We start from the raw sequence: 25,237 nt of genomic DNA, 5'->3' as shown, positions 1-25,237 counted from the left end.
TCTTAGTTCTTAGTTCCGGGGGAAGTCCCACAAAATGGACGATGTCCAATTGTCCAATTTTGGGAGCAAATCTCACCAGAAACCGCTATTTTTAGGAGCGCGTTTAACTGGAAAAGTAGATTTTTTTTCATGTCCGCTTAGGCAAGACCTGTCGGCAGAAGGTAAGCGAGCATGCACGGCAAGGCCCCCGGCAGAATCTCGCACGGAGGCCCAGATGCCAGGGCGCGGTCGGCAGCTTTATTGCGGCTGCGCGCAGGTTGCGTTCCGCATCCCGTAAGACGCAGGCGCCGTCCGGTTCCGTCCTCAGGGCAAGAGAAGCGAGACGCGATCCGACCGAGACACACTGCGGGCGGTGGGGAGCGCGGGCCCGGGGCCTCCGTCGCAGGCACTCGCTCGGCTTGGCCGGGGCTCCGTGGGGCTCCGGCCAGAGGCTCCCGCTCGTCGCCGCAGGACGCAGGCGGCGTGGCGCGGGTCAGGACCACTTCCCGGTGACCTTGAGGTGGCCGAGCTGGTCCTCCAGCCGCCGGGACGCGGGGAACTTGGACGCCTGCGCCGCCTTGAGCGCCTGGAAGGCGGCCGCCCGGCGGGCCGCCGCGTGGCCGCGCTCCTGCTCGGCCGTGAGGAAGGGCCGGCTCAGCCAGTAGTGGTTCTCCGCCTCGATCTCCAGGCGGCGGACCATGTTCTGCTTCGCCTGCGCCGACACGGGTCGCGGCCGCCGGTGCTTCCCGATCCACTGCCGGCCGGGGATGCGGCCGCGGCGCAGGAGCGCGGTCAGGAACATGGCGCCTGCCGAGGGCACAGAAGCGGGCGTCGGCAGCGCGCCGGCCACGGGGAGAAGGGAGAGGGGAGCCCCGCCGCCGCCCGCAGGCCAACCCAACTCGCGCCCCAACACTCACCAGCCGCGCCTCACGGCCGCTCTCCTCACGCCAGCACACGACGCCGGAAGCCGGAAGCCGCAAGCGCGCTTTCTCGAGGCGCCGCCCGTCTCCTCGCGCGAGGCTTCAGCTCTCGCGAGAAGGGCCTTGCGCGAGTCGCGGGACCAATGGCGTTTCCGGCGCCGGGATTCAAACGTGCGCGGGCGCTGAGGACGAGCGTGAGGCTCGTCCATGGATCTGATCCGGGGCTTCTGCGGGAAGCTGCGGTCTCTGGCCGTCACCCTGGACGGCGAGACGGCTCGGCTGCAGCGAGCGCTGGACGGAGAGGACAGCGGTGAGTGAGCCGCGTGAGGGACTCTGGCGCGCGCACTGGCCGACCGACAGGCGGCTGACTGTGAGGAGCCCCCCCGGGGGAGGCGGCGGCGCCCTTCGCCCCAGGCACCCCCGGGCCCTACCAGCGCTGCGCGCAGCCTCTGCCCCACCAGGGACGCGGGGCGGAGAAACAGCCGCACTTAGAAACCAAAGCCCTAATCGAGCTGGCAGGCTGGGCTCGCGATGCACGCGCTCATTTACACACGACGAGCTTTCAGGTGCACGTAGTGGGGGCTTATCAAGAAAAATACCACCAAGAGAAGATGAAGCGTTTCTTCTAACCGCAGCCGCTCAGCCCTGTTCTTGACATGTAGAGTGACTTTGGTCTCACCCAGATGGCCCACAGTTGCAGTGTCTGTATTTTTCCCAACAAACCGTACTGCCAAAACGAAAGCTAATACGCAGTACCGTTTTCTAAAATATAGATAAAGCAAAATTCTCCACCACTAACGTTTGTATTAAGAGACTTTTTGAAGTTGTTGCAAGAGTAGTGCAGATTTTGAGATTATTTTGTGCGTCATAACTGTAATCCGCCTTAAAATATCGCATCCTGTAGACGCAGACTCATTTTCCTTTAACTATATTATGAATAGTTTTCCAGCCATTTAAAAATGTTTATGCTTGTGCCTGTGAAAGCAATATTATGTGCACGGCAAAAAATTTGAGGTAACAGAGAAGTAGAAAGAAGAAAATAAGTCTTTGCTATAACTTCACCGTCAGAACACACAGCTATTAATAGTTCAGTAGCTTTTCTACCATCCTTACTTTTAGCGTTGCCTTGTTTTGCTTGACTTTGTTTACGTAGTTGAGATAACGCTATAAGACACAAAACTGTATTAATGGTTTTGGAATTTTTAGACATAGCTGAATAGTTTTCCATAAAGCTTTTGCTAATTTACCTCCTTACCAATCTATTGCCTGGTTACACATATTCTTTCTTTTCTTTTGGTTTTACAAGAAAAAGTTGGAATAATTTTTTCAGTTCCTGGCCTGCATGTATTACAGAAAATATGGAATTGTGATAATTAGAGAAAATGAACATCCCCTAAATTCGCCCTCTATGATCACAGTTATGAATCTCATAAAATTCACCATGTTAAAGGATACAATTCAGTGGTTTTCAGTATCTTCACAGAGGTGTGCGACCATTGTCACACCGAGTTTAGATTTTCATAACCCCCCGAAACAAACCCCCGTGACTGTTGACAGCCAGTCCCCGGAATCTTGTTCCCACCTACCGCACTGCTTTATGCGGCCGCTAATCTACTTTCAGTCTCTCTAGATCTGCCTATTCCAGACATCTCCTGTAAATGGACTTGTACAATCTGTAGTCTTTTGTGACTGACATTTCACTTAGTGAAGCGTTGCAAGGTTCATCCCTGTCATGGTAGCATGTATCAGTATTTCATTACATTTTATTGCTGAATAATGTTTCATTGTATGGATTTACCACATTTTGTTTATCCATCAGTCGATGAACATTTGGGTCGTTTCTACTTTGGCTATTATGACTAATGCTGTTGTAAACACCCGTGTGCCAACGCTTTATGTGAACGTAATGTCTTCAGTTCTCTTTGGTATGCATTTAGAAGCGGAATTGCTGGGTCATATGGTAAATCTGTGTTTAGCTTTTTGAGGAACGACCAAATTGTTTACCAAAGTGCACCACTGTACATTTCCCCCAGCAGTGAATGAGGGATGCAGTTTCTCCACTTCCTCATCAACATTTGTTATTGTCTGTCTTTTTTTTTTTTTTTTTTTTTTTTTTTTTTGCGGTACGCGGGCCTCTCACTGCTGTGGCCTCTCCCGTTGCGGAGCACAGGCTCCGCACGCGCAGGCTCAGCGGCCATGGCTCACGGGCCCAGCCATTCCGCGGCATGTGGGATCCTCCCGGACCGGGGCACGAACTCGTGTCCCCTGCATCGGCAGGCGGACTCTCAACCACTGCGCCACCAGGGAAGGCCTATTGTCTTTCTTTTTAATTATAGTCATTCTAGTGGTATGAAATACAATATCATTGTGTTGTTGATTTGCATTTTCCTAATGAAAATTGGTCAGCTCTTTTTTTTATACAGCAGGTTCTTATCCGTTATCCATTTTATACATATTAGTGTATATATGTCAATCCCAATCTCCCAATTCATTCCACCACCACCACCACCACCCACCCTCACTTTCCCCCATTGGCGTCCATACATTTGTTCTCTACACCTGCGTGTATTTCTGCCCTGCAAACCGGTTCATCTGTACCATTTTTCTAGATTACACATATATGCGTTAATCTACGATAGTTGTTTTTCTCTTTCTGACTTACTTCACTCTGTATGACAGTCTCTAGGTCCATCCACATCTCTACAAATGTGAAAACTGATCAACTTTTAACGGGTGGAAGGAGATAGTCTTGAAAGGAGGCATATTTTAGAAAAGAGAAATCTTTTTAAAAACTGCTTCTATGTTAGGTATATGACCAACTGATTAATAAGAAAGGTGATGGTACAGTGGATAAAGGATGTCTTTTCAGTGCCAGGTCAATTGCACACTCATATGGAAAAAAAAAGAATGGATCTTGATCCTTACCTCTTGCCATACACAAAAATCAATTCCTGATGGATTGTAGCTCTAAATGCAAAAGGCCAGGACTTCCCTGGTGGTGCAGTGGTTAAGGATCCACCTGCCAATGCGGGAGACACGTGTTCGAGCCCTGGTCCCAGAAGATCCTACATGCTGTGGAGCAACTAAGCCCATGCACTGCAGCTCCTGAGCCCACGTGGCACAACTACTGAAGCCCACGTGCCTAGAGCCCATGCTCTGCAACAAAAGAAGCCACTGCAATGAGAAGCCCGCACACCTCAATGAAGAGTAGCCCCTGCTCGCCACAACTAGAGAAAGCCCGCGTGCAGCAACGAAGACCCAATGCAGCCCAAAATTAATTAATTAATTAATTAATTTAATTAATGCAAAAGGCCAAACAATAAAGCTTTTAGAAGAAAACAAAAGCATTGTCACTGGCAAAGATTTTAAAAATAGGAACCAAAACGTGCTCACCATAAATGAAAAACAGCTAAGTAGGACTACATTCCCTCTTCCTTCCTCCAGTCCCTGATCTGAGTGCTGATTACATAGGTATGTTCACTTTGAAAGTTCATCAAACTATATACTTATGATTTCTATACTTTTCTGTATGTATGTTATAGTTTAATAAAAATTTTAAAGAAAAGTCTTAACACTTTTCTTTGCAAATGACAGGATATAAATTATAAATAAGTATCTACAAGGATTTTGTAATTCTAAATAACTATACTAAATTACATTTTCTTTCTTTTTCCTTGTTATACTCTTTTCTTTCAATATTCATATTGAAGACTTTGAAGATTATCCAATGAGAGTTTTACATGACCTTCATTCAGAAGTCCGGACTCTAAAGGTATCAATCCTACAATATTAATTTATCATTTTTATGTGGTAATTTTAAAAAACTAAATAGACTTAGTCAAAAGTTAAATTAAAATGTACTTTCTTTCCTCATAAAAGGATAATGTCAATATTATTCTTGATGAAGCAAGCTTGGACAGTCAAGAAAGCATTGGTTTCATAAAGGCAACAAAAGTACTGATGAAAAAAAATTCAATGGATATCATGAAAATAAGAGAGTTTTTCCAGAAGTATGGATATAATCCACGTGCCAAGGAAAATTCAGGTGTGAATAACTTGCATTTTATAGCATTTGTTTTAGTATTAAAGAAAGAAGGCAGCATGATTAAGACTACTATAGGCTTGGCCATTGTTTCTAGTTCTGACTCTGCCATTATATGATAGTCCTTTGATCATTTATTCAGCAATCACTGTGTTCTAGATGCAGTGCTGATCAGTGGTACAATATAAAGACAGTCCTTGCTCTCCTTTGCAAATGCTAGATGAGAACCAACACAGTGCTAGATGAAAGAAGGGTACCAGATAAATCTATGTCACTTGAGGATAGTTGTTTCTGGTCAGCTCTGCCAGTAAACATCTGAGAGACCAACCTTAAGGCATGCTATTTCACTTTTCTCGTTCTCAGTTTCTTCTTCCATAGAACGAGAGATTTTTGGCTATATAAATTCGTAAAGTCCTTTTTAGTTCTAAAATTCTAATGAAGGGTAGGATAGCATGATGGTTTAGAATTTAGAGTCAAACTGCCCGAGTTCAAATCTCTAATTTCACCACTTACTAGCTGTATTAATCTTTGACCAGTTACTTAACTTTGTACCTCACTTTCTCATCTATAAATGAGAGAGTTTTTTTTTTGTTTTTGGCCGCGCCACGTGGCTTGCAGTATCTTAGTTCCCCGACCAGGAACTGAGCCCAGGACCACGGCAGTGAAAGCACCGAGTCCTAACCACTGGACCAACAGGGAAGTCTTATAAAGTAGATATGTTTAATAGTATCTACCTCTGAGGCTGTATAAGGATTAAATGAGATAAAATTTGCTTAGAACAGTACCTCGTATGCTAATCACCCATTGTCAACTATTATTATTGTTATACCCATAACTGTGAGTAACTAATTTCAATATGCTTCAGTGTCTTCATTTCTGCTATGAGAGTCTTTGTACATAAATAAAACATTAATTAGATTCAACAAATATGTATATATCAAGGATATATATGAAGGTATATTAAATAATCCACATGGTGTAATGGAAAGAATTCAGTTGACTTTGGTGTGGACAGGTTGACTTTGGTTACTCAGAAAATGGTTCCACCAGTTACTACATGTGTGACCCTGGATAATTTCTCTAAATTGCTTTTCCTCACTAGTGAACTAGAGATGTTAATACCTCCCTAAGACGTAGTAATAATGGTGATAACTTTATTAAACTTATCAGTGACAGCCTTGTAATAAATTCAACAATAGGTTTTTTGGTAGTCCTTGTAACATTTCTCAAAATTAACAGAAAGCACAATGCCAAAACAGCTCTGAATCAGCAGCTCTTCCAAGGGCCAAAAGCCACGAAATCAAAGTTTATAACTTTTTTTTTAACGGTACATCCTTCATGTTTAACATGTCGTGGCTTATCATGCACAAAAAAACAATATCCTATCCTAGTTCATTTCGGTTGCCAATCAGAACAAGGAAAGTAATATCTTCATAGAAAAAGTGTGTACCTCTTCACCTCCTTCAAGCCTTCACTTCCTTCAATCTGTAATGACTCCTAAAAAATAAAAAAGTATAAGTATTTTCTTTTTAATATTTATTTATTTGGCTCATTGGTCTTAGTTGCAGCGTGTGGGATCTAGCTTCCTGACCAGGGATCAAACCCAGGCCCCCTGCACTGGGAGCACAGAGTCGTAGCCACTGGACCACCAGGGAAGTCCCTTCCTGGTATTTTCTTAAAAAAGATGCAACAAACAGGAAATTTTAGAAAATTTTATTTCCCATTTCTTTCGATAAATATGTATGATTATTACAATTAATATTTCCCATTTAGCAACCAGATGTTATCTGTTCAAAATTATCTAAAACAAATCTCTTTATTAACTCCCTCCAAATGCTTAAACATATGGCAGCATTTAGAATCAAAAGATGTGGGTTCAGATCTTGGCTCTTTAAATTCTATCAGCTGAATGAATGTTCTCCAAAATGTTGTTAAGTACCTTAATTTTTTAAATGAGGAAAAAATATTCAAAGATTTTTTTTGTGCTTGGAGCAGTTAATATGAAAATTAAATGGAGTAAAAATTAAATATAAAAATACCTATCAAAAAAAAAAAAATGCCTATCCCATCGGGGATTCTAAATACATTTTAGTTTCTCTTCCTTCATCTCACCCTCTCCTCTGTCTCTTCTTTCTATCAGCCCTTTCCAATTATTGGTTAATTTTCCTTCTCTACTTCATACTACATTTCTTTAATACACATTTTACATTTGTCATTCTGCATTTTCTTCCGCCATTCTATTCTCTACTTTATACCTTTATACCTGGCTGTCTCACTGTCTAACCGAAGCCCTATCATTTGTTAAATTAATCTCTGCCCAAATCCTGACCAAATCCACTTACCTTCTTTCTAGGTATCCTCTTTCACTTTCTGTTGTCTCTCACACCGAAAACTAGTATTTCTCCTTCTTGAACTCTATCTTGGCATTGTAAGTGCTATCCTGGATCCAACCTAAGTTCCACACCAAACTTATTAACCAGTGGTATACCCAGGAGATGGCAGAGGACTGTGGGAAAAAGTATAGTTGTTAGTAAAGTTATTTAGTCTGAAATGTACAGTGTAGTGGTTAAGCATATGGGGGTGTGGAGTCAGATATAACCTATTAAAGACTGAGAAACTACTTGTCCCACTAATTTCTCCTCTGATTTCTCTCAACTAGGTTTTTGACACAGGTGTTCCAGACTGACTTAGGTTAAAATTTATACTTGTGTAACAGTCTTTCCTTTTTACCTTAGGCCATCTGTAAGTTAGAAATCTAAAATAATATTATTTTACTTTGTGTTAAATCTAGATTGTAGTTAACTCCACACTGTAATTAAATGTCATTACATGATAAGATAGTTTTATAATATGTTAAGAAAGACTGCTAAATCACATTAACTGAGAAAGTAAGGAAATTACACTTTTATTTGTGAGTATTGTTTTTTCATCTTTTAACATTTTCGTTTACTCCCCTTCTCTAATGTAATCCCCTAGATGAGATATGGATGGACAAGGCGGTACATGTCAGAAATTTAAAGGGACAATTGAAATAAAACCTTAGAGAATAAGGAGAGAGTCAGGACCTTTGCTGATTTGGGACATTTCAAATGGAGCTGTTTTATGTGGTTTTAGTATATGACATTTTCTAGTCTGCTGTTTGACCAGAATATGACCTTGACTTTTCCTCCCAGTGGATGAGCAAGAAGTCGTTGACTCTAAACCAGAGAACAATAAACGTGAAAATCCTGAGAAGCCTGATGTGAAGGGTGATTTGTCGGATTCCGCTCCTCCAAGCAGTTCTGTTTCTGAGAAGCCTCCACGTAGTCCACAACTTTCCGATTTTGGACTTGAGCGGTACATGATATCCCAAGTTCTGCCAAACCCTCCCCAGGCAGTAAACAACGAGAAGGAAGAGCCAAAAATTTTAACTCCATTTTCCAAACGGACACTAGTAAAAACTCCCAAATGTGCCCTAAAGATGGATGATTTTGAGTGTGTGACTCCTAAGTTAGAACACTTTGGTATCTCTGAATATACTATGTGTTTAAATGAAGATTATACAATGGGACTTAAAAATGTGAAGAATAACAGGTAAGCAGCTTTCTTAAAAGGAGTATTTTATCTAACTTTCTAAATCTTTTGTATTTATTGATTTTTTTTCCCTAGAAGAAATATGTTTCAGACAATATCTTTCCTTCAAAGATTTTAAGATACTTCATATTTCAAACTTCTCTGAATCACCAATTCCATCAGTAAAGTGTTAGCTATTAGTTTCCTCAGGTTAGAAGATATAGAAGGAATGGTAAGAGCCTGAAAACAGATGGTATATGGTAGGATAAAGAAGAAGGGATAAAGTAAAATTATTAAAAACTTACGACTGATTTGGTATGGAGACTTGGGAAGAGAAGAGGATCTTGGGTAAATCACAGATTTCTGTTTTGTTGCCTGAAGTGATGCTTGGGAACTAAAATAGAAATACCTGCAGCTTGGGATGCAGTAAAGGTGATGAGTTTCCTTACATGTTGCTTTTGAGGTGCTCTTAAGCTTAGGTATTTTAATATGAATTTGAAGCGCAGTGATGAATTCCATGCTAGACTAAAGAGATGGGGAGTGATTAGTATGGAAGTGGTAATTAATGAGTTACAATGAAAATGAAAATACCGCATATCACAGTACCACATATAAATCCATACCTTTAAGAACTATAGTTATTAAAGAAGGAAAATAAACATTCAACTCAAAGTGTCAGAAGAAAACCCCACAATTATGGGGAAAAGTGAAGAGAGTAAACACTAAAGATAAAATGTCATTACAAAATATTTTCAGAAGGGTAAAACTGATATGTTGAAGAATTGGTTCTTATTTAAACATTAATGTAAATGGCAAAATTAGGAACTATGGGCTATATTTTTTATTTTTCAAGCTATTAGAAATACTATAGGGTATAATACTGGGAAATTTAGAAAATTCAGATAAATTAAAAAGTTTTGAAAACAACACAAAATTATCAAAACAGACTTGAATTAGAAAACCTATATAGACCAAAAATCAGAGAAGAAAACTAGAAGAGTTATCAGAGAAGTAGCTCCGAAAAGCTCTGGGCACAGATGGTTTCCTGGATGAATCCTTTCATAATTTCAGAGAACATATACCTTCCATCTTACATAAAAGTTCTTTTTCTGAGAAGGAGACATACGTTCTAGTTCAGATGCCAACACCTAACCTGGGGACCTCCAGACTCACAAACGCTAGTGAAATGGATACAACCATACCCATCCTGCTTACATAGAGTTAGTGGGGTATAATGGATAAAAAATTATAAACTGCCTTTAGAATGAGATACTATGAAAATAATATTTTTAAAAAGAACTGTCATTATCAGGGGTCTTCAAACTATAGCCAGAGACCAAACCCAGCCTACTGCCTATTTTTTGTAAATAAAATTTTATTGGAACACACACTCAAAAAAAAGTTATTTTTCTAAAACTAGAATACAACAGAAAACTCTGCAGTTCAGTTTGACATTGATATACCCTTGATACAAACACAGAAAGAGCACACCAAAGGAAGCTATGGCCCAATCTAATTGTGAATATACATGTTAAAATCCCAATTAAAATACTCATAAATTGAATTCTACAGAATAGTAAAACTATAATGCATAACTTCCACATTAAGCTTATCCCAGGAATGCAAAGATAGTTTAATATTTGGGAATTCATAAAATACACCATTTCTATGATTCAACAAGAAAAAAAAGAAGACTTAACCTGGTGGTGCAGTGGTAAAGGAACCACCTGCCAGTGCAGGGGACATGGGTTCGAGCACTGGTCCAGGAAGATCCCACATGCCGTGGAGCAACTAAGCCCATGCGCCACAACTACTGAGCCTGCACTCCAGAGCCCGTGAGCCACAACTACTAAAGCCCGCACGCCTGGAGCCCATGCTCCACAACAAGAGAAGCCACCGCAATGAGAAGCACGTGCACCACAACGAAGAGTAGCCCCTGCTCACCCCAACTAGAAAGGCCTGCGCGCAGCAACGAAGACCCAACACAGCCAAAAATAAAATTAATTAATTAATTTAAAACTAGGATAATCTCAATAGATTATCCTATTATTATTCCTCAGTAAGTAATTTTATGAAATTTGACACCTGTTCTTCATTTAAATTGTTTGGTCAAATTCTAAGTGGAAAGATACTTCATTAACATAATAAACAATATGAATATCTAACTTAATAGTGAAGCTATCTGTTACCACTATTAAACATCATTTTTTTTAATGTCATTCTTGATGTTCTGGCCTATGTAATGAGATAGGAAACAGAAATAAGTATTACTCTGATGTATTTCTAGGCTATGTTTTGTGCCTGGGCAACTCGAGAAAGTCACATCTAAAATTTCCAGAAATAATAAAAGTTCAAGAAAGAAGCTGATATATTGATAAGATATATTTTATATAGTTATAACTATTTAAAGTAATATGCTTTCCTATATTTTATTAATTACTAATTGGTAAATACAGGGGGGAAAATCATTCAAATTTGAAACAGAAAGGTAAAATACTCATGCCAATTGTATGTGAAAGACCTATATGAATAAAACCATTAAATATTTCTGAGTTATATAAAGGGAGAATTAGGATGAAAAAATAGACCATAATCCTGAATAGAATGACTGAATATTATTAAGATGTTCAGTCATATCAAGTTAATGTATGGATATCATACAATTACAATAAAACCTTGGTTTTTTTTTTTAAGGTAGAAAGTGAGGGATATTTGACAGAATTATTCTAAAATTATTTGGAAGAATAAAAAGTAAGGATAACTAAGAAAATAATGAAAAATAACAGTAATGAGGGGACTTAACCTACTAGTTATTAAAATACATAAAGCTACAGTAAGTAAAGCAGTATAAAATTGTGACAGAATGGACCTATTGCAGGAACAGAATAGCCCAGAAACAGCCTCTAATTTACATAAGAACTTAATATATACTGAAGGTGTTTTTGAAGTAAAGATTATTCAGTAAATTACACTAGGACAGTTGGTTAATTGAACCATCTTCTAGTATTCAGTGATACTCTTCTTTATAACTGTATTTCAGACATCTGGGTAATTGGCTAGAACTACCTTAAGATAGCAGGATGAGTCTTCTTAGTCTAAAAAAACGTTCTTAATCTCTATCTGTATACTGGTATAAAATTCCACTTTATGATTTTGAAGCCATGAGCTATACAATTCCTATATTTGAACTAATGAGTTGAACTCATAGCTTTCCTTGAAGTCAAAGTTGTTTTGGGGTTCTTTTGGCCGCACGGCATGTTGGATCCTAGTTTCCCGACCAGGGATCAAACCTGTGCCCCTCTGCAGTGGAAGCACAGAGTTCCAACCACTGGACCGCCAGGCAAGTCCCTACGTTAAAGACTTTTAACCCACTTCTAAGTCAACACTGTCAATACAAAATGGTTCTTAACCTTTTTTTGAGCCATGGATATACATTTAAAAACAAAAGAACAATTTGTTCCGTGGGACTACTGTTCCATAAAACATAACTGAATATTTGTCCAGACTTGACGATATATAGTAAGATTAAATTTTTTTCCAGAGGTTAAATATTAACTTTTTTTTGACCTTATTATTTCCTTATGAATCACGCCAGTGAGGAGGCCATGGAAACAGAACCAGTGACCAACAACAATTTCTTTGCCACTCCTGGCCCCATAACCCAGCCATTGGAAAAAAATGGTAAGTGTGAAAATCGAGTTACTTCTCAGCTATACTCTTTTCAGACTATCTTTGTACAAAAAATGGTTCTATCACCGTAGACATTCTAACAGCCTTCTGCATCTTCTCGGTTCACAATATTGAATTATAGGAAGTGCCATTCCATTCAGGTTCAGCATGATTTCATACAAGAGAAATATAATTTTCTGGAATGTTTTTCATACTCTTTCTGATTGTACTCAGTATTTTTCAGCTTGTTTGTTTGTTTTTAACATTTTAACTTAAATATATATTCATTCACCAATCTTTTGATGTAGAGCCAATAATACCTTTTTCTGTTTTAGTTTAGCTTCAGCCTACTGATTAGAGTTCTACATTATCTTCCTTACGTAAACCACGCCCAGAATACATCAGCTACCATTTCAAATTTGGGGTTTTTTTAATAGTACAAAAACTGAAAATCATTTTCATGTAGTGTTTTCATATTTGTCCCAGCAAACGTGAAAACACTGGTTTTCACATACTATAAAATGAAAAATCCTAGAGTTTTATGATTTCCCTGAATAATTATTTATAATCATCTGGTCTATACCAAATTTATTGGAAAATTTTTTAAAGTAACTTGTCTATCAGGTCTTTCCAACGTTTTGGACATGTTTTCAGAGAAATTCTTTTTTTGTACTATTTGCACTGACTTGTTAGTAAATTAACAAATACTGCTGGCATAAACAGGTTTGAAAAAATACAACTGGGCTGGGGGCTTCCCTGGTGGCGCAGTGGTTGGGAGTCCGCCTGCCAATGCAGGGGACACGGGTTCGAGCCCTGGTCCGGGAGGATCCCACATGCCGTGGGGCAACTGGGCCCGTGTGCCACAACTGCTGAGCGTGTGCTCTGGAGCCCGTGAGCCACAACTACTGGGGCCCACGTGCCTGGAGCCCATGCTCTGCAACGGGAGAGGCCACTGCAATGAGAGGCCTGTGCACCACAGGGAGGAGTGGCCCCTGCTCATCACAACTGGAGAGGGCCCACGTGCAGCAATGAAGACCCAAGCAGCCAAACATAAATAAATTAAAAAACAAAAATACAACTGACTCATAGTAAGCTGAGCTCAACTTATAAGAGCATGATTATATTCAATAAAGGCCTTTTTTTTTAATAGAAAGAATGAACCACTACCTCCTGCACATCACACTCAGAAATCAATTCCCAATGCACTATAAACTTTTTAGAAAATGATAAAGGAGAATATCTTTAGGCCTTCTGAAGTGGGATGGATTTTCTGAAGAACAGCTTACCAACTGAAATCCTTTAATATAGCATCAGCAGTATATTTCACGGCAGGAACAGAACGCTTACGTTTACCCAGTAGTAATCTGGTTACGTGGAGGCTTGTTTGTTAATAGAGTTTCTGCTGTATTTAGTTTGACCCTATTTTTATGCCACAAAAGTGCGATTATTACAGTTTTTACAGTCTCTACTTACTAAAATTTAGTAATTTACCATTGCTTCTTTTATCCGACTCATTCCTTCTGGGTTTAGATTTCCCTTTTTTTGTGTCATTCTTTCCCCCCCCCATGCTATCATTTATGTTATTTACTTATTTTAAAAATTTTATTGAAGTATAGTTGATTTACAATGTTGTTGCTCATTCTTGAATGATAATTTAGCTGGATATAGACGACTAGATTGACAGCTTGTTTTTCTTGAACATTTTACAGAAAGTATTCCACTGTGACCTGGTGAGCTGCTGGTGAGCAGAGTGCTATTGGTCTGATTAGCTTTCTTTTGTGGAAAATCTGTCTTTTTTTCCCTGGTAGTCTATAAGATTTTTATTTATTATGTTTAGAATTTAGTATGATTTTTCTTTTTTTTCACATCTTTATTAGAGTATAATTGCTTTACAATGATTTGTTAGTTTCTGCTTTATAACAAGTGAATCAGCTATACATATACACATATCCCCATATCTCTTCCCTCTTGTGTCTCCCTCCCTCCCACCCTCCCTATCCCATCCCTCTAGGTGGTCACAAAACACCGAGCTGATCTCCCTGTGCTATGCGGCTCCTTCCCACTAGCTATCTATTTTACATTTGGTAGTGTATATATATCCATGCCACTCTCTCACTTCGTCCCAGCTTACCCTTCCCTCTCCCCGTGTCCTCAAGTCCATTCTCTAGTAGGTCTGCGTCTTTATGCCCGTCCTGCCCTAGGTTCTTCATGACCTTTTTTTTTTTTTAGATTCCTTATATATGTGTTAGCATACAGTATTTGTTTTTCTCTTTCTGACTTACTTTACTCTGTATGACAGACTCTAGATCGATCCACATCACTACAAATAACTCAATTTCGTTTCTTTTTATGGCTGAGTAATATTCCATTGTATATATGTGCCACATCTTCTTTATCCATTCATCTGTCACTGGACACTTCGGTTTCTTCCATGTCCTGGCTGTTGTAAACAGAGCTTCAATGAACATTGTGGTACATGACTTTTTTTGAATTATGATTTTCTCAGGGTATATATATGCCCGGTAGTGAGATTGCTGGGTCGTATGGTAGTTCTATTTTTAGTTTTTTAAGGAACCTCCATACTGTTCTCCATAGTGGCTGTACCAATTTACATTCCCACCAACAGTGCAAGAGGGTTCCCGCCTCTCCACACCCTCTCCAGCATTTACTGTTTGTAGATTTTTTTGATGATGGCCATTCTGACTAGTTTGAGATGATATCTCATTGTAGTTTTGATTTGCATTTCTCTAATGATTAATGATGTTGAGTATTCTTTCACGTGTTTGTTGGCAATCTGTATATCTTCTTTGGAGAAATGTCTATTTAGGTCTTCTGCCCATTTTTGGATTGGGTTGTTTGTTTTTTTGATATTGAGCTGCATGAGCTGCTTGTAAATTTTGGAAATTGATCCTTTTTCGGTTGCTTCATTTGCAAATATTTTCTCCCATTCTGAGGGTTGTCTTTTTATCTTGTTTATGGTTTCCTTTGCTGTGCAAAAGCTTTTAAGTTTCATTAGGTCCCATTTGTTTATTTTTGTTTTTATTTGCATTTCTCTAGGAGGTGGGTCAAAAAGGATCTTGCTGTGATTTATGTCATAGAGTGCTCTGCCTATGTTTTCCTCTAAGAGTTTGATAGTGTCTGGCCTACATTTAGGTCTTTAATCCACTTTGAGTTTATTTTTGTGTATGGTGTTAGGGTGTGTTCTAATTTCATTCTTTTACATGTAGCTGTCCAGTTTTCCCAGCACCACTTATTGAAGAGGCTGTCTTTTCTCCATTGTATATTCCTGCCTCCTTTATCAAAAATAAGGTGACCATATGTGCGTGGGTTTATCTCTGGGCTTTGTATCCTGTTCCATTGATCTGTATTTCTGTTTTTGTGCCAGTACCATACTCTCTTGATTACTGTAGCTTTGTAGTATAGTCTGAAGTCAGGGAGACTGATTCGTCCAGCTCCATTTTTCTTTCTCAATATTGCTTTGGCTATTCGGGGTCTTTTGTGTTTCCATACAAATTGTGAAGTTTTTTGTTCTAGTTCTGCGAAAAATGCCATTGATAGTTTGATAGGGATTGCATTAAATCTGTAGATTGCTTATGGTAGTATAGTCATTTTCACAATGTTGATTCTTCCAATCCAAGTACATGATATGTCTCTCCACCTATTTAATTTCTTTCATCAGTGTCTTATAATTTTCTTCATACAGGTCTTTTGTCTCCTTAAGTAGGTTTATTCCTAGGTATTTTATTCTTTTTGTTGCAGTGGTAAATGGGAGTGTTTTCTTTTTTTTTTTTTTTCGCAGTACGCGGGCCTCTCTGTTGTGGCCTGTCCCGTTGTGGAGCACAGGCTCCGGACGCACAGGCTCAGTGGCCATGGCTCACGGGCCCAGCCACTCTGCGGCCCATGGGATCTTCCCGGACCAGGGCACGAACCTGTGTCCCCTGTGTGGGCAGGCAGACTCCCAACCATTGCGCCACCAGGGAAGCCCGGGAGTGTTTTCTTGATTTCACTTTCAGATTTTTCATCATTAGTGTATAGGAATGTGAGAGATTTCTGTGCATTAATTTTGTATCCTGCTACTTTACCAAATTCATTGATTAGCTCCAGTAGTTTTCTGGTAGCTTCTTTAGGATTCTCTGTGTATAGTATTATGTCATCTGCAAACAGTGACAGCTTTACTTCTTCTTTTCCGATTTGGATTCCTTCTGTTTCATTTTCTTCTCTGACTGCTGTGGCTAAAGCTTCCAAAGCTATGTTGAATAATAGTGGTGAGAGTGGGCAACCTTGTCTTGTTCCTGATCTTAGTAGAAATGGTTTCAGTTTTTCACCATTGGTGACGATGTTGGCTGTGGGTTTGTCATATATGGCCTTTATTATGTTGAGGTAAGTTCCCTCTATGCCTACTTTCTGGAGGGTTTTTATCAAAAATCGGTGTTGAATTTTGTTGAAAGTTTTTTCTTCATCTATTGAGAATATCATATGGATTTTATCCTTCAGTTTGTTAATATGTTGTATCACATTGATTGATTTGCATATATTGAAGAATCCTTGCATTCCTGGGATAAACCCCACTTGATCTTGGTGTATGATCCTTATAATGCACTGTTAGATTCTGTTTGCTAGTATTTTGTTGAAGATATTTGCGTCTATGTTCACCAGTGATATTATCCTGTAGTTTTCTTTCTTTGTGACATCTTTGTCTGGCTTTGGTATCAGGGTGATGGTGGCCTCGTAGAATGAGTTTGGGAGTGTTCCTCCCTCTGCTATATTTTGGAAGAGTTTGAGAAGGATAGGTGTTAGCTCTTCTCTAAAGGTTTGATAGAATTCGCCTGTGAAGCCATGATTTTTTCAAGCTAAGGACTTATGTCCTTAATTCTGGAAAACTCTCTGATATTACCTCTTTAATAATATTACTTCTCTCCTAATTCCTCGATTTTTTTCCTCAGATTCCTGTAAGATATATTTTAGAATGTTATCCTTCAGCCTCCTTGGTTTTGTTTTGTGCTGTTTTTTTGTTTTTATAATTTTATTTATATTTGGCTGCATTGGGTCTTCATTGCTGTGCTTGGGCTTCCTCTAGTTGCAGCGAGCGGGGGCTACTCTGCGTTGCGGTGTGCGAGCTTCTCATTGCGGTGGCTTCTCTTGTTGTGGAGCACAGGCTCTAGGCGCAAGGGCTTAAATAGTTGTGGCATGCGGGCTCAGTAGTTGTGGCTTACGGGCTCTAGAGCACATGCTCAGTAGTTCTGGCACGTGGGCTTAGTTGCTCCATGGCATGTGGGATCTTCCCAGGCCAGGGCTCCAACCTGTGTCCCCTGCATTGGCAGGCAGATTCTTAACCACTGTGCCACCAGGGAAGTCCCTATTCATTTGTTTCTTAAGGGATAGTTAAATTGTTTTTGTTTGTTTGTTTGTTTACTATTACAGGCAGTGCTCTAGTTAAATTGTCCTTTGGACACATGTCTCTCACATCTTGGAGTAGAATTTCTAGATCAAAGGGGATGCATATCTTTACTTATTCTAGAAAATGCTAAATTGCCACTGTAGAGTGGCTATTGTGGTTTATTCTCACCAACAGTGTTTGAGTTTTTGTTTCTCCATCTTTTTCAGCACTTGATGATTAGACTTAATAAACTTTTGCCAGTTTGACCATTTTGCTAACATGTTTACTTTTTCTCTTTGGTATTTTTAGGGTGCTTGCATACTTTGTTACAGATAGCAAATGTCCATATACACATGTTCTCGTTTCTAGGTTCTCTCTTCCGTTCTAGTAACCAGTTCTTCCATCCTTGGCCAGTGTTACACTGCTTTTAGTTACTACAGCTTTAGAGGAAGTCCTCATATCTTGGAGGGCAAGTGGCCTTCCTTGCCCTCTTCCTCCTCCTTTTTCTTCTTCAGAAATTTGATTTTGCCATAAAGGTCTTACACAGTTTTTAACAGATTTATATGTAGGTATCTTATCTTTTTTGTTGCTATTGTGAAAGATATTCTTTTTCAAATATATTTTTTATTGTTTGTTGATCTTATACTAGAACTTCATTTTTGTGTATTGCATTTGCATCTTGCAACCCTGCTGAACTTTTATTAGTGCTAATGATAATTAGATTGTGAATATGACAGTTTTGCTTTTTCTTGTCCAGTCAAGTACACAATAGTTATGATTCCTTCAGTTATTAAAAATAAAGTGCACAAATTAAACTGACAAAGATTATAATATAAAAGTTAAAATCTTTATTTCAACCTTATTTTCAAATATGTATTTCATGCCATTGTATGTGTCTTCTAGATGCCGAGCATACACATTCTCCTGTGGCACCTACATTCTGCACCCCTGGTTTGAAAATCCCTTCTACAAAGAACAGCACAGCTTTGGTAAACTTCTATAAAATTGAAAGTGCTAATCTTTTCCCTAGTGAATCCGATACACTATTTCCAGACTCAAACAGTCTGTTTAAAAAACGTAGACTGTTGTAGCCTTTGGGAGTATATTTCCAGTGTTTCCGGAGGGTTATTCGGCAGGAAATATCAAGAGCTTTAAAATTTTTGCATACCCTTTAACCAGCATTTATGCTAAGGCACATTGGAACAAAGATTTTTTTTTTTTTTTTTTGGTGGTACGCGGGCCTCTCACTGTTGTGGGCTCTCCCGTTGCAGAGCACAGGCTCTGGACACGCAGGCTCAGCAGCCACGGCTTACGGGCCCAGCCGCTCCACGGCATGTGGGATCTTCCCAGACAGGGTCACGAACCTGCATCGGCAGGCGGGACTCTCAAACCACTGCGCCACAGGGAAGCCCAAGAATAGCATTATTTATAAGAGCAGAATATGGGAACAAACTAAATGTCAAATGATAAATGGGAAGCAAAGTATATTACGGTAAATCCATAAGAGCCAGTGTCATGTGACTAGGATGTTTTGAAAAACAGATAAGAACATATAGAAAGAATGTCTTCAAGAAATATTTAATGATATGGAAAGTGATGTATATAAATACACACATACACATATATATATTTTTTGTTTGTTTTTGTTTCTGTCTTTGCGGTACGGGGGCCTCTCACTGCTGTGGCCTCTCCCGTTGCTGAGCACAGGCTCGGGACGCGCAGGCTCAGTGGCCATGGCTCACGGGCCCAGCCGCTCCGTGGCATGTGGGATCTTCCCGGACCAGGGCATGAACCCGTGTCCCCTGCATCGGCAGGTGGACTCTCTCAACCACTGCGCCACCAGAGAAGCCCTATATACACATGTATTTTATTTTAAGGAATAAGAATTGATAGAAACACACCAGAAAGTGGTTATCTATGGGTGATTTTTATGCCTTTTTTTTCCAAATTTTTCCCATTGAACAAATTTACTATGTAATCAGAACCTCATCCCTGTTTAAAGTTGGTATGAACACTTAAGACAACCAATATGGTAGATTGGGCCGTCCAGTGGATCTTTCAGCAGTGATGGAAATGTTCTGTAATCTGTGCTATCCAGTGTGGTAGCTAGCTGCTGAGCATGTAAAATGTGGCTAGTGCATCCGAGAAGCTAATTTTCAGTTTTTTAAATTTTATTAATGTATAATTAAATTTTAATAGCACCATGCGACTTGTGGTAATCCACTGCTTATGGTTCCTGGCCTCATTGCTGACTCTGCTGTAGGGAGACGGGCCAGGTTGGCGTGAATGGGCTTTCTCCCTGGCAGCAGTGAGGGCGTAGCTCATCCTCCTACGACTCTTACCTGGCCCAGGATAGTGTTGCTTGAGTCTGGGTGGTGAATCCGTCTAAATCTGGGGTTCAGCCAACGGCCTATTTAGATTTCACATGAAGCTCTTGCTCAGCCTTCAGTAATGACGATGGTACTTTTTCCTCCATATGCCATTTCTCTGTGTCCTTGATTTTATTTAGTTCTCGGTCAGGGAAAAGGGTGGTAATTTGGGGGCCTACTTAGAGATCACAACGAACTAACAATTTTTATTTACTATATTACTTTATACCACCATAATTTAATTATTTCTTTTTATTCTATAGGTATCCACAAATTATCCATTATCAAAAACAAATAGTTCATCAAAATGACTTGGAAATGAAAGACCAGTACATCGTTAGTTTAAATTCAGACAAGTGCTTTGAGAATTTTGCGGATCCCTCTTCTCCTACGATTTCTTCCTATGAGAATCTGCTCAGAACACCTACACCTCCAGAAGTAACTACAATTCCAGAAGATATTCGCCAGGTTATTTTTCTAGGCTATTGTTTGTTTTCTGCAAAAATACCTTAAACCATATTTAACTGTGTTATTTATCATCGGGCTAATGTGCTCGTTTGGATCTAAATCTAAATTCTGGGCTGTTAAGCCTGTCTAAGACCACCTGGCTAAGGCTCTTCAGAGCTGAGCACAAGCTAGTGATGTCATCATGCCTTTGTTCCCTCATGAGGCATGTTCTCTTTAACTTCATGTTCTGAAATGTATTCTCATAATATTTTCTAATCATTGTTCAAATGTGATCACCATGGTGACCACTGTTTCCACTGGTGTTTCTAGCGAAGTCAGAAATGTCATTTACCCTCCGGTTCTCCAGAGTTGGAGTATCATGCATAACTTGTATCACTGTTTCTTGAACTTGAGATGTCTTGGGCCTCAGTTTCAGAAACATTTGTTTAAATATATTAGAATATCTGATTCTTTTTTTGGCCACCGCGAGGTTGGTGGGATCGTAGTTCCCTGGCAAGGGATTGAACCAAGGCCCCCAGCACTGAAAGCGCCGAGTCCTAGCCACTGGAACGCCAGGGAATTCCCACAGAATGTTTGATTCTTTAGTACAACATAATTTACCAGTAGTCTGTTACTGGTTTATAGCAACTACCGACTCTACTAAATAACCACCAGCCTGATTCTTTGAGCATCCCATCTTGATACAAGTTACGGTGTTGGGGAGTTATTGCTTAAGCAAGTGGAGTTCTTAATAACCATTCTGGAGACCTTCCTAGCTTATGGAGAAGGATAAAGCTACTTGGGGAAATACCCAAATGCCATTGGAAGGGACTCATCCTAAGACAGCAGTAAAGTATTTGTTATCCTTCCTTCTCTATCTTTTGTGCTTTCCTGGCACTATAATAAACTGCGGAAGGAGCAGCTTCTGTCTACAGGCATTATATACAGTTTCCAGTTTGCCATGATGATCCTTCTCTCTTCACTTCTGTGTTAAAGGAGGCAAAACTTGCATTTAATGTATTACTTCTTTGTGAAAAAATCATAGTTGATATTTCAGATTCCTGTTTTTATAATCTTTACAGCTAACAATCTTTCTTTTGAGCATTTATGTCACCTCTTTCCTATATAGATTTCCCTAACGTCTTCGTAAAGGCCTGATTTGCTCACAGGGATGCACTGCTGCTTGCTTCCGTTAACCCAGCAGTACATTTAGGAGCTTTAGAAATCCCCGCTACACCCAAGTTAAACTTCTAATATCTCCATCTCTGTGTTGCTGAATGTCTGTGCTGCTAAATATTCTGACTGTTTTAAATAACCCAGATCTTCAAATTTTCCTTGGTTTTTCTTGAATGTTTTATAACAGCTTCCAAATTTATGTTGTTCATATGACTTGGTGAAAGGAGTTTGCTTTCTTTTAGATTTTATCAAAATACAACTCAAACCTAGCTACTCCGGTAGCAGTTAGAGAAGTGCCACCCAGCAAAGTGTTCCTTCCTCGGTGTGAAGGACAGGACGTCCGAGACGCTGGCAACAGAGAAAAACTGGTGAAAGTGAGTATGTTTCCATCCTAAAGGGACTAGATTTGTTACCTGAGGAGAACACTGGAATGGTAATAAACACTTGTAATTGACATCTGCCAGCCAGGTAACAGCCCATCTCTTTTTTTTTTTTTGCGGTATGTGGACCTCTCACTGTCGTGGCCTCTCCCGTTGCTGAGCACAGGCTCCGGACGCGCAGGCTCTGGACGCACAGGCTCCGGACGCGCAGGCTCTGGACGCACAGGCTCAGCGGCTATGGCTCACGGGCCCAGCCGCTCCGTGGCATGTGGGATCTTCCCGGACCAGGGCACAAACCCGTGTCCCCTGCATGGGCAGGCGGACTCTCAACCACTGCGCCACCAGGGAAGCCCCCCCATCTCTCTTTTGGTCCAGAATTCGTGATCCCTGCATCTCAGGCTCCCACACTACCATGTTTTACAATATCACTGGGAATCTACTCCCAACCATATTATAAGTGTAAAAATAGATGGCATCGGTGTCGTGTCATTTGTTTCGTTGAAGGCTATTGGTTATACCTAATTGATATTTTCTGTTTGTATCTTTCTACAGAAATTGTAGTGGATCCATCCTTCCATTATAGAAACTGAAAGATGAAAGCAAACCTGCTCTTACTTTGTTTTTCACATTCCTCGACATCTTTCCCCTTTTGAAAATCCAACTCATATTAAAGATGAGCACGGACACTGATGTCATAAAATGCTTTTTATTAAGTTTGATTTAGTCTAACCTCAGTCTTGTTGACATGTAGTTCAGTTACTCAGTTTGGAAAGATCATTACTATTTCACTGATTTCAAATTTACCCTGCCTGATGGAAGAGTATGGTTTAAGTAATATTAGGAAGCAGGATAAATAATTTTTGAAATTTAAACGTTACTGTTTGCTACTCAGATAAGGCCACTTTCAGTCTTCTTGGGCTAGACAGTTGTTGCTAGACCTGGGCTTCTTCCTTGGGTCTAGCTCTGCCCTTCTGTCTCCTCTCATGACTATCCCAAGTCTTTTACACCTTTTATTTCAACAGTGCTCTTTTAAGGCACTGTTGTTTACAAATGACAGCTTAAATTAATTTAGGAAGAGAGGAATTTACAGGCCTAGGCAACTATACTGAAGTAGGTGTCTCGGACATTTGGAAATTAGACACTTGCCTGCAGTCAGGACGCCTGTTTTATTTTTACTTGTCAGTTTCATCCTTTCAAATCACCTCTTACCAGCATGGCTGCAACCTCTCCACGTCCCCCTCCAGCTCGGCAGCCCAACAGAGCCTGAGCCTCACACTCTGTGGAGGGTCCCAGGACTCCTGGCCAGGTGCTCATCTCTGGACTGTCCGCTGTGCCTCTAGAGCTGTCTGAGAGCTCCAGGTTGCCCTGTCCATGGAGCCCAAGATCCTTCCGGTCTAAGTAAAGTTGATGCAGCAAAGATTATCCTCTTTTATGGTTGGGCCTTGAAAGTCAAATGTGAAGACCTGTGACATTGTGAATCTTCGTTTTGTCAAGAAAATTGCCACTAAAACAAAACAATTTATTCTTTGTTCTAGGAACTACTGTGTAATAATTTTTGCTAAATATTGATACAATGTAAAATTCAACATATTTAGTCTTATTTTTCCAGGTAAGCTCTGGTCAGCCTTGTATATACGATGGTGACTCCCAAATTATATCAGCCTTTTATACACTATTTACCATGGCTCTGTGTACCTAAGTCCACAGAGTGGACAGATTGCTTGAGGGAGGGAGTATATTCAAAGTGCATGCAGGGCTGAGTCCTGGAGTTCCATTTTAGAAGATGGAAAGAGGCAGAAAAATCTAGCAAAGGAGATGAAGCTGGTGAAGTAGGAAGGAAATACTTCAAGCCAAGTGATCGATTCTATCAATATTGCTGAGAATCCAAGACAAGACAGAATTACCGCTGGACTAGGCAAAATTGCTGTTGCTGACAGCACTGACTAATTCTGACAGAGCGCTCAGGACGGACTTCTGGGGTGGACTGGAAAGGTCGGAGGTGAGGAAGCAGAGATCACGGACTGAGACGGCTCTTTTCATGAGTTTTGCTCAAGAAGGGAGAAAAGAAATGGTGCTGCAGCCAGAGGGGGTGTGAGTGAAACCAGGTTTCTGAAGATGGGAAATAAAGAACGTTCCATTAATCATTTCCGATGGCCTGCTGGGTGTCTCCACCTGTCTTGTGATGGCCCCTCAATTCAGTTTGACCAGAATTTCTCTTTCCCTGGCCCTTACCACTCTCCTCCCGTGATCTTAGTTTCTGTTCCCTGGAACTAGGATGCTTCCGGCTTATCAAACTTCAAATGTTACCCTTCAGTGTCCTCCCACTGCTCTCAAGATGAATCCAGGGTCCCAACATGGCCTCCAGGACCACCCCCCTGTGACTCGACCCTCAGTTGCCCCTCCCTCTTGTCTCAAAACCTGGGCTCCAGCTGGCAGCCGGCCTTTCCTCTCCTTCCCTTCCTTCCTGCCCTGGGCTTCATAGGCCCCGGGCTTCACACGTGCTCTCTCTGCCCAAATGGCTTCTCCCACCCACTCTGCTCAGCTCAGCTGACTACCCTCACATCCTTATGCTGTAGATACTTGACGTTTTCGTCTGCCCACCACTCCTACCCCCTTAAAGGAAAACACTCCGATTTTCCCTGAGCTCAGCCCAGTTCCAAGACCAACCAAGCAGGGTCACAGTCCCTGACCAGTTGGTATTGGGCACGTGACCCACGTCATATCCAAGAGAGCCAATTGTGGGACTTTGGGGAACTACTAGGAAGAGCAGCACGTTTTTCTGGATGTGCAGAGATGTGCACCCGGAGCCACGAAGGGAGAGGCTGAAGGTGGAGCTGCCACAGAAGTTCCAGCAGGAGACGTGGGAGAGCTTGGAGGCCAACTCTAACCCCAATTTTTCAGGTAAATGATTCATAAACTCCTTGTTTTCTTGTTTTGTGAAGCTCTTAACAGTCCTGCCCCATCTGCTTCAGGTCTCAGATTAAATGTCATTTTATCAAAGATTTAACCGGTTTTCCCAGTCAGCACCCCTATTCTCATCCTTTATAGTACTTGGTAGAATCTGTAACAGAATATTTGAGTGTACATTTATTTAATGTTCATTGCCCCACTGGACCATAAGGTCAATGTGGTCAAGGACCTCATTTGCTTGCCTTGTTCATTATTACACTGGTACCTGCCAACTTAAAATTATTTACTGGTTAGTGATAACATCAAACACTTACTGAGGTCTTACTATGCTAGGCATGGTTCTAAGTACATTCATTAACCCATTTAATTCTTAAAAAGTAACTCTTGGGCTTCCCTGGTGGCGCAGTGGTTGAGAG

General features: G+C 40.6%; 2 protein-coding genes across 2 annotated transcripts; one reads left to right on the top strand and one right to left on the bottom strand.

Annotated features, from left to right (window-relative positions):
- Positions 1–438: 438 nt before the first annotated feature.
- MRPL57 (mitochondrial ribosomal protein L57) lies at positions 439–1,036 on the bottom strand. The gene is made up of 2 exons (XM_032611550.1): positions 897–1,036; positions 439–786 (listed from the first exon to the last, which is right to left on the bottom strand). The coding sequence occupies exon 2, from the start codon at positions 779–781 to the stop codon at positions 473–475; it is 309 nt and encodes a 102-aa protein (XP_032467441.1). The 5' UTR covers positions 782–786; positions 897–1,036; the 3' UTR covers positions 439–472.
- On the top strand, positions 983–25,201 carry SKA3 (spindle and kinetochore associated complex subunit 3). The gene is given in 10 exon segments (XM_032611543.1): positions 983–1,209; positions 4,610–4,671; positions 4,779–4,944; positions 8,115–8,514; positions 12,089–12,174; positions 18,443–18,528; positions 20,172–20,213; positions 20,215–20,376; positions 21,774–21,905; positions 22,464–25,201. Coding segments are annotated over 10 exon segments (1,248 nt in total). The 5' UTR covers positions 983–1,106; the 3' UTR covers positions 22,473–25,201.
- The last annotated feature ends 36 nt before the right edge of the window (positions 25,202–25,237 follow it).

The sequence above is a fragment of the Phocoena sinus genome, chromosome 18 (assembly GCF_008692025.1).
Source record: "Phocoena sinus isolate mPhoSin1 chromosome 18, mPhoSin1.pri, whole genome shotgun sequence".
Classification (NCBI taxonomy): Eukaryota; Metazoa; Chordata; class Mammalia; order Artiodactyla; family Phocoenidae; genus Phocoena; species Phocoena sinus.
This window is presented reverse-complemented; position numbering and strand designations above follow the sequence as displayed.

Excerpts from the sequence above, each read along its gene's own strand:
- MRPL57 (XM_032611550.1), bottom strand. The coding sequence starts at position 781 with ATGTTCCTGACCGCGCTCCTGCGCCGCGGCCGCATCCCCGGCCGGCAG.